Source organism: Molossus molossus, unplaced genomic scaffold (assembly GCF_014108415.1).
Source record: "Molossus molossus isolate mMolMol1 unplaced genomic scaffold, mMolMol1.p scaffold_m16_p_10, whole genome shotgun sequence".
In the NCBI taxonomy this organism is placed as follows: Eukaryota; Metazoa; Chordata; class Mammalia; order Chiroptera; family Molossidae; genus Molossus; species Molossus molossus.
In genome coordinates, this window is record NW_023425345.1 from 30,875,012 (window position 1) to 30,885,514 (window position 10,503).

General features: G+C 40.3%; 1 protein-coding gene across 1 annotated transcript; it reads right to left on the reverse strand.

Annotated features, from left to right (window-relative positions):
* Positions 1-487: 487 nt before the first annotated feature.
* LOC118624505 (protein SET-like) lies at positions 488-1,361 on the reverse strand. The gene is given in 2 exon segments (XM_036252860.1): positions 488-1,126; positions 1,128-1,361. Coding segments are annotated over 2 exon segments (873 nt in total).
* Between the last annotated feature and the right edge of the window lie 9,142 nt (positions 1,362-10,503).

Below are 10,503 nucleotides of genomic sequence, written 5' to 3' on the forward strand. Positions count from 1 at the left end.
TTTTCTTCTGTTTTTAAACAAGAGAAAGTAGACAGATACGTGTTGGTAAATGCTAACTGTCCATATTCACATAGAGACGCAGTGTAATCTCTGAGCCCAATACACAGAGAAAGGAGGAAAGAAGCTAGAATTCTGTGCACTACTACACAGGGTCTAGCAGCCTCCAGCTTCCAGCAGGGCTAAGGGAGCAGAAGGTTTTTCTTTTTTCCCACAGAGCCCGGTGGTGTTGATTCTGTAAAGTTTCTTGAGACAAGAAGAGATAAAAATGAATTTGGAATAGAAAGGGGCAGAGATTCTTTTCCCACTGTATTCTGCTCAAAGTACATTCCCTTCAAATAAGGTAAGAACCATGGTGTAAAGGAGAGAAAAGAGACCACAAAAACAGGGTGACTGAGCAGAAGGGGAGGAGGGGACAGAAAGAAGAGACTGCAACTTGCTCCCAGGGACTGGAGAAAAGTAAAAAAGGTTGGAATCCATCAGTGTTCCATTAGTCATCTTCTCCTTCATCTTCCTCTCCTTCCTTTCCCTCATCATCATCTTCATCTTCTTCACCTTCATCCTCATCACCTTCTTCATCAATATCTTCCAACCCTTCCTCCTCCTCCTCCTCATCATCATCATCTTCCTCTCCTTCCCCTTCTTCATCATCCATGTCAGGAACCAAGTAGTACTGCAATGGATTTGGCCAAATGTCATCTTTGATGACTTCTCCTAATTCATCTGCACCTGCATCAGAATGGTCAGTAAACCAGGTAAAGAAGCTCTCTGCTTCCTCATGCTGTCTCTACCTGCTGGCTTTATTCTGTGTTTGACTTGAACGTTTTGTCAAATTCTTTCCAGATTTCCATTTGATTTCAGTGAACTTTGAAGATGGATCACCACTCTCATTCAGATGAAATTCTTTGGAGAGAACTTTATTTTCAAAGTAAGGATTTTCATCAAAATAAAAATCTATTCTGTAACCTGATTTGGTATCTTCAAATTCTGTCACTTCAACTCTTGTCAAATTATGCAGCGCCTTTTCATCTTCTTCCCCAAGCAGTGCAGACACTTGTGGATGGTTGACAAACGTTGTTGCTCCAAAATTTGGGATTTTGGCGATTAATTCTGACCTGTTCTGAAAAAAATGGTTGGCAGAGTTTGTTATATTTCTGTTCAACTTTCAAAATCTCCTCACTGGCTTGTTCATTAAGTCTGTCTATTTCATTTTGTACTTCATCAATATGTTCAATTGCTTCTTGCTGTTCTTTTTCTCCCTTTGGCAATATCTGAGGGGTTGACTTCCTCTCTGACTTGGGGGCAGGAAGCAGTCGCTGTTTCTTCAATTGAGCTAGCAGGGAAGACTGGCGTTTGGGGGCCATGCTGTGAGGAGAGTTGGAGAATGAGCTATTTTCCTTTTTAAAAAATAAGTTTTTATTGATTTTTAGAGGGAGAGAAAGGGAGAGGAAGAGAGAGCTAGGAACATCAATGAGAGAAAAACATGAAATCGATAGGCTACCTCTTGCACTCCCCTTGTTGAGGATCAAGCCTACAACCCCGGCATGTGCCCTGATGGGGAATCGAACCTACAACTTCTTGGTGCATGGGACAATGCTCAACCACTGAGCCACACCAGCCAGGCTACATAGGACATTTTCAAATTTGAAGTAAAAGACTTTTGATGGGATGCAGAGTGTGTTACATATTCTACTGGGTAGCACAAAAATACACGGACTACCTATGATCATCCCTTTGGGAAATGAGTGAAGTGCTTTATTTTCCAAATATAGATTTGGGATATTAAAGACATTCCTTTGACTGAAAAAAAGCATTCTGCTTCTAACTAAGCCTTTGTTACAATTGATGAAATGATTCCTCCAGATTAGAGTATTATAGGATAGATTATTATAGTTTTATTAAAACACTAGTTACCTAAATGCATGTTATAAGAACCCATTTCTTACCAGAGATTACACAAATCTCAAACAGAATTGAATTTACATTTAATTTGATGTAGTGAAATATGATTTATCACAGGATGGATGTTGAGATGTCAAAGGAAAGCTACTGATTTTTAAGGTCACAGTTGAAGTTTCTGCTCAGAGTGCTTCCTGAGTCTTTTATGTAAAAATTAAAATGATGCTTAATTCCTTTTTGACTGCAGTTACAGGGGAAAAAAAACACCCTATAAATAATTTAATATGTTTTCCATTGATAGAAAATGGAATTTATTACTCCATTTCACCTTAACATCCAGAAGACGAAGAGCCAGGTGAATTGCCCAAGTGCTAATGCCTGTTCAGCAGAGGTTCCCCAAAGCACTGCAGCTGGGGACCTTCCGAACTTAAGTCCTAGTTCACGCTCAGTTCCAAAGTTGTTTAAATGGAAAATTCTTTGACTAATTTATTGGCTACATACATTTTCATTTTTACCACATGATGTATTATCTTGAACTCTTTTATGTTGTTTCAATCTGCTTTTGGGACTGAGGATAGAATTGAGTTCTAGCCTTGACTGTTACTAACTGTGGGAACTTGATAAAGTGTACCTTTTCATGCCCTCTGTCTTTTCATCTATATAATCTCAAATATATTTTGGTGCTAATATCACTTTGATATATTCAGAAAGCAAATTTGATTCTGTCACTCTGTCATTTTCACTCTCTACAGGCATCCCTTGATCTACAGGGAAATGCCTATGTTGGGCACCTGTTCAATGTCATTTCTTTCGACGTGTGGCAGTGCCAGCTACTTGGCTGATAGAAGAATTCCATCACAGAGCATGTGGTTCTCGCAGACACCACTAGTGTGCTTCATTGGCTTATGTCAACCTCTAGTTCATGGTTTAGTGTTTACTAGTATGTTATTGACAATCTCTACTGGGATTTTAGTCTCTCAGTAAACATTACACAAGTGAAGAAACCCAGTAGCTATTTTCCAACGATGAGAAATGGAGTGAATAATCTCAAGTGATTTGTAAAACGGTCTGCCTATCGCAGAGGGTGTTTTGAAACACAAATGAAATAATAGATGGGAACATATTTTATAGTGGAGTGTAATGCAAATATAAATTACTCTTGGTCTGAATTTGACCACGGTAGTTGATCTGCGGTGGTTTTCAATGTTGAGTAAGTATGAAGAGTGGCATGTTTTACATGAACTAATTTCCTCCAAGTTGTCTATTGTCATTAACTTGGCGTAAATGCATGATCGGTTTCCTGCATTCCTGTGGATGTGGTTTCCGAGCTCTGTCATTATACTTTGGCAAGGTTGGTGGAGGTATGCAAACTGACCTAAAGACATTCTCAGAGAACCAGAAGCAGTATATGAGGTTAGGACCACTGCATTCTTACATCCTGGTACTGGTGATGAAAAAAGTGTGAGGATAGGTCACCAATACTAACCAAAATAACGCTTTGGTCATGAAATGGTTTTAATTTAAAAAACAGACTGTGAGTAATCTGTAGTGGGGCATACTCAGACTCATTCACATTCATACACGGGGAAACAATACAAGTGATATCTTTCAACAACAACAAAAAATGGTAAGTATATTGTTTTTTCATATAGATTTTGTCTATCTCTATTCCTAAATTCATTTAAAGTATACTGGTAGTTGATTTAATATTTTAATAACTGGCTTTTCCAAACAACCTCATAGGGTGGCATCATGAGAAAGCAAAAGCCCTTTAATGCCAAGAGTCGGTGAATTGTTCTGAGACTGTGTTTGCAATGTTGGTAAGGCTGAACGTTAATAGGAATGTCAAGGATCCTTAAGAACTGTGCTAGCTTATCTCTTGGCTTCTTGGTAATATTAAACTCATCTATTTAAGATGATTTTTTTCCTTTTGGTTAAATGTGTTCTGCATAGGAAGTTTCATGTACTTTTTGAATCAAAAGAATTCCTATTGCCTCATACACTCTCTTAGATGATTTCAGTATTGTGCCACAGTCATCCAGCATTTCAGGCAATGGGATACATTTTCCTGGGATCATCTTAGATTTATTGAACTAACTAGTTGATGTGAATTTTTGTTTTTATGTGAAACATTTTTTGAGCAGCTCCATTGTTATAGGGAGTTCTCTTAAAATGAGAATCTTTTCTGCAGGAAATTTTTTTTTTGGGGGGGGGTTGAGATTAAGAATAAGAGTGTATTTGGTGGCTCAGATATTAATATCACAACACCTCATAAAGGAGAGAGTCAGTCTGGCCTTCTTCTGCCCACTGACGTCAGTGTGGAGGCGTGAAGTGATGATTATATCTGATATATGACTTCAACTCAACTGTGTTCTCTTTCTTCCTTAATTGAACTCTGTTAATAGAGCTACCTGTTAGTTGCTGCTGTCAAACTTTTGACAATTGACACCTTTCCCACTGTATAAACACTCCAAATACCCTACTCTCTCAGGGTTTTTAAAGGAAGATACTATCCTTGTGCTCTGGGACCTGATAGGTTTATTGCTTTTGGGTACCGTAAATATTGCATGATATAATTAAAATAAGGTGCTTTTTGAAATCAGAGAGAATACTTTGGTATATTGATATGTTTTGTGTATTTTGGACTAGTGGTTTTTTTATTTAGACTCAGTATATCAAGTTACTAAAGAACTCAGTGTTTCAAGAGGCAGGGTGTAGACTCAAGTTTTAGAAGCTATTTGTGGAGTTAGTGATTTTATTCAATCAAGTCCGAAAGACTCTATTAGACAACTTAGGCCAGCAGATGGCACTCTTACCTTTGTGCTTATATTAAAGACACGTTTGGGCTTTTGGCGAATTTTCTCAGCTAGATCTCAGAAACCGTTGAGGATTGCATTTCCCTATTTTTATTCAAACACAGTTTTATAACAAAGCAATAAAGTTATTTTTACTGTTCTAGAGAAAAGTGGATGAATGAACAAAGCCGTGTCTATAGATAGTCTGTTCAATTACTTGTTAGCACGTGAAATAGTTGAGGTCCATATGGATGAAAAATGTACTTCCTGCAAATGCAAGCTCTACATTGTATCAGTTCTTTTCTTCCTTTATTTATAACTCAGAATCTTAATCTGATAAATCCAGCTGGGTGGACAATAGCATGAGAACAATATCCCTCTTTTCCTTTGTTTTTGGGATTTCACAGTATCTTGGAGCCGTACAATTTTGGTGCTGCAACTTGAGGGATCATCTAGTTGACTATGAACACTTTTAGGCCAGGAAACCGTGGCCCACAGAGGTTAAACAGTTTGTCCAGTCTGAAGGAAAAAACACCCGCTCTCAGTGAAAATCAGAAAATGGGATTTACTTTCTCCAGAGCAAAGCTGGTGTAATCAATAACCTGATGCTGTATGACTGCAGATTGCTCCGCTCTTCTCGGATAACTTGACCCACTGCTGGAGACTGATGCTTTTGCCATGCTTTTTGGCTTTTGCTTTGCTTCATAGAATTTCTGCACAAAGCAGCTAAGATTCTAGAAATGCATCTCAGCTATTTATGTGTCCAAATCAGGTAAAAAAGTATGGCAGAAACAACCTTTTCCCATGGTAATAACTGATTTAAAGAGGCTGCAATATATATATATATATATATATATATAATTTTTCACTAATGGTTTCAACTAACCATTTAAGAAAGAAATTAAACCAGTTCTCTATAATCTCACCCAGAAGATAGAAACAAAAGGAATGTTTTCTTTCTTTCTTTCTTTCTTTCTTTCTTTCTTTCTTTCTTTCTTTCTTTCTTTCTTTTATATTAATTTTTTTTTGTTACAGATGTTTCTCCTTTTCCCCCCACTGACATCCTCCCCCCTCCATCCCCAGCTTTGTTGTCTATGCCCATTGGTCATGCATACATGCATATAAGTTCTGTGGTTTATCTTTTCCCCTCCCAAGAGCCCCTCCTCAGATTTGTCAGTCTGTACCTCACCTCTATGTCTCTGGGTCAGTTTTCTTCATCAGTTTGTTTAGTTCATTATATTCTACAAATAAGTGAGATTATGTGATATTTGTCTTTCTCTGCTTGGCTTGTTTTGCTTAGCATAATACTCTCCAGGTCCCTCCATGTCATCTCAAAGGATAAGAGATCTTTCTTTCTTACAGCTGCATAGTATTCCATTGTGTACATGTACCACAGCTTTTTTATCCACTCATCTTTTGATGGACACTTGGGTTGTTTCCAGATCTTAGCTATTGTAAATAGTGCTTCAATGAACATGGGGGTACATGTATTCTTTCTGATTGGTGTTCAGGTTTCTTAGGGTATTTGACCCAGTGATCCCACTTGTAGGCTGCAATATTTTAAATTAAATTAAATTTAACAGAAGAGGAGCATCTCTAAACCCTAAGGTTCTCTACATGTTGCAGGTATAAAATGTCAAAGCTCTGAGCCAGCTGACTAAGCTTAACTTCATGAGTAGTTAGCTCATGTGCAGTAGAGATATTTGTGAAGCATTCATGGGAGAACGGGATTCACAGAGTACTAGGGTCTCCACTTACCCCAAGGCAAGAGAAGACTGGGAAAGCCCTTCTTGCAGTGCAGTAAAGGTACTCCAAGACTTTCGGAAGACACCGAGATCTAAAAAACAACTCACGTCCTGGCCGATTTGGCTCAGTGGTTAGCGTGTCAGCCCATGGACCAGAGAGTCCCGAGCTCGGTTCCTGCTAAGGGCACATACCTTGGTTGCAGCCGGCCCTGGTTGGGGTCGTGTGGGTGGCAGCCGGTGGATGTGTGTCTCTCACATTGATGTTTCTCTCTCTCTCTTCCTTTCTCTCCCTCCTGCTCTGTCTGAAGATAAATACAAAAATGTCCTTGAGTGAGGATAAAAAAACAACAACAGACCCCTCCCCCCAAAAAAACCCCTCACTTCTTTACTGTTCTGAATCAAATTAAATATGTATCTGCATTTGCCTGGCTAGCAGAACATCCAAATTCAAGGTGTTTTTCTGGAGAACCCCCTTCCCATCTCCAACATCCACTTAGAATAGCAAGAAAGCCAATGAAATGAAACAGCAAGGTGGACAAGGGGGTCTCTGTTCCCTGTCCTGGTTGGTAGTTGCAGAGGTGTTTGCTGTGTAAGCTTGTGTGGCCCATTTGAGGGTGGTTTGCCAGTCTCACCCCCTCCCTCATGGGACCAGGACCTGGGTCCCCTGAGCTGTGCAGCATGCAGCACCTTAACAGTCACCCAAAAACTCTGCTGCATCTTAGGTTCTGCGAGGGACCAGCGTGTCAGGTGTCTTCAGCTCTGGGCCTCCCACTTCTACTCGAGGCCATCATCCCCAGATTCCATCCAGGCCCTGGAAATCCAGCTCTCTTCAACGACTGCTGGGGCGACACCCTCCATGTAGCTTAATCCACCCCAATGGGTCTGAAACCAGAGCTGGTGACTTTCTCCCAGGGAATCCAGGATACAAGGACAGGACGTTCTTTTATTCTTTTGGACAAAGGGTTTTCAGCAACAAGAATATGGCCAATGTTTGTTTCTAAATAATATAGCCCATTTTGTAAGGCTACACTTTATTCTAGCCATACATTTAGTTTTTATTTATTTTTACTTTTTCTCTTTATTTATTTATTTTTATTTTTTTCTCCCATCACCATTTATCCCCCCATACCCTCTTCCACCCCCACCCACCCAATCACCACACTGTTGTCCATGTCCATGAGTTCTTTCTCTTTTTTTCTCTTTTGCTTAATCCCTTCACCCAACCCCCCACCACCCCCAAGAGCTGTCCCTCTGCTTTCTTTTTTTTTTAATCCTCATCGGAAGACATTTTTCCATTTTTTGTACAGACAGAGTGGGAGGGAGAGAGAGGAAGAGAGAGAGAGGGAAACATCGATGTGGAAGGGACACATCGAGTGGCTGCCACACGCACGACCAACCAAGGCCGGGGACAAACTGCAACCGAGGTACATGCTCTTAGCGGGAACTGAACCCGGGTCTGTCCGGACCGCAGGCGGACGCTCTAACCGCTGAGCCAAACTGGCCAGGGCTGTCCCTCTGCTTTCTATCTAAGAGTCTGTCTCTATTTTGCTTGTATGTTCAGTTTGTTCATTAAATTCCACCTATGAGTGAGGTCAGATGGTTCTTGTCTTTCTCTGACTGGTTTGTTTCACCTAGCATAATGTTCTCAGGGTCCATCCATGCTGTCGCAAAGGGTCGCATTTTCTTCCTTTTTATGTTCTAGCCATACATTTTTAAGATGGGTGACAATGTCTGGAGGAGGGAAAAGGAAAATTCAGATTCACAGCAGCTGCTGCTGCTAGTTGTTGACACTGCCCAGGTCCCCAGCACCTGCTAGGTGAAAAATGGGTTAAGTTTAATTGGCACGGCTGTTAGAGTATTAAGATTGGAGTGTGGGCGGGGAGGGGATGGGGGACAGTTGTTTTCCTCAGAGAATTGTTTTATTTTCCACTTTGATTTCTTATCTTCTCAGAAACCCTTTGCTTCCTATACGATGAAATTCACACCTACTGCCTACTTTCTCCTCAGGCATCCCTGAGAATTCCCTAGGTTAATTTATAGGAAGTTCTTTATTCCAGTCACTAATAACACTAATAAGGGCTATTAAGACATCATTTATACCACTGAATCCCCCCACCCCACCCCATTTTTCTTCTTCTTCTTTTTTTTTTTTTTTAAGTTATTCTTGATATAACGTCTAGCCTAGGATTTGAGATAAATGCAAACTACCAGAAAAGATTCCAGCAAGGCAGAGGAAAAAATCATTTCTTCTTCTATGCTCACCGACCTCAGATGTTCGTATGAATTTCAGGGGTGTGTCTCATCTTCTACATCCATCCCGGTGGCTGCATTCGGGTGTGTTGGGTGGGTTCACACCCGCTTGTGAGAGCTGATTGTGTGTTTCTCTTCCAATGCCATGTTGGGGGGTATCACAATGGTAGCTTGAAATCAGCCATGGTGGGAGTTCTTACAAGGAGTGAAGGCTGCAAATGGTAGCCGATTGATAAACATCTATCAACACATCGCTGCCTGAAAATCACATCTGAACCAGTTTACTAAATAATTTATTATTATTTTTTTATTTATTTTTTTATCCTCACCCGAGGACATTTTTCCATTTTTTTTTTTTTGTTCAGGTAGGGTGGGAGAGAGAGAGAGGAACACACACAGAGAGAAACATCAATGTGAAAGGAACACATCGAGTGGCTGCCACCCGCACGACCAACCAGGGCCGGGGACAAACTGCAACCGAGGTACGCGCCCTTAGCGGGAACCAAACCCGGGTCTCTCCAGGCCGCAGGCCGACGCTCTAACCGCTGAGCCAAACCAGCCAGGGCCTAAATAATTTATTTAAAAAAAAAAGGCTAGAGAAACTTAGAGGTTTTTCATTTCACCTCATATGAAAAGCGTGTCAACAGAGAAAGGTCAGGTGATTCATAAAGGGAGATATGCCAATGATAACGTGTCTGCAGAGTGCCACAATTTTACTCTCTAAAAAGAGAAATACAAGACAAGTAAGAAAATCTTTTGAGTCAATGTTTCAAAGGGAGTATGGAGAGACAATAAGGAGTACCATTTGAATTCTGTTGCAGGTAACCTCTATTTTTAGGAAGAGTTATTTGTACCTTCATGATCTTTTTTTTTGTTTTGTTTTTTAAACCCACCTGCTTTTACCCCCAACTCTCTTAGTTAAATCTAAATTACTTTCACAATTATCACAGATTTTAAAGAATATTGTGCTAAACCTCAGGGGATGCAAGTGGATTAAATGGAATAATTAATTGATGACTGCAAAGTAGTGTGCTATTGAAAAAATTTCTACCTTCTCCCAAATACTACCACCTCCATAAACAACAAACAAACAAACAAAAAACTCCTATGCTTGCCTCAATAACCTTATAAGCATCAAGTGTATCTCTGTTCTCATTAGAACCATGGTGAAGGACAAAAAAAGGGTTTTCTGCATATTGCTATCATATTTCATAACAGCATTGCTAAACAACATGTATTTTTAGTTGAGGATTCTGTTGTTTCTCCAGGAAGCTCAGAGATCACATAACATTGTTTGAAAAAGAACAACAACAAGACCTCCATGGGAAGTAGAATGGGAGGAGGTCTTCTCTAAGATGTGGCTCCTTGCGTCATTGCTGGTGTGGTTGTCCTTGTGGTCGCTGTTCACACGTCTGGGGCTACCAGCTGCACAGCCATGGACTCACCAACCAATGCTTCCAAAATTCATAAGAGGTCATCCACATGGCCTTCTAACTTTAGAAACATCTTATATTGGCTTTATTCAACTATCTCAGGATCCAGAGTTAACTCAGACACACGGGACTCCCGAGCTTCAATTCCGAGGGAGAGATGAACCCCGTGGGAGCTCTCCAGATGTGCACCTCTGTACATGTAGCTGGAGCCCTTCCGCCATCCCTCCAGGGAAGGGGTCTGGTTAGGGTACCAGAAACTTATGATAAAGCTTATACTTTGTAGTCTTGTCTTCTTATGTTTTCTAACTCAAAAATGGTTATTCGGATGTTACTCCCCACCCTATTTCTTATTTCTTAGGAAGAGTGAAATTGTGGATATTTGAG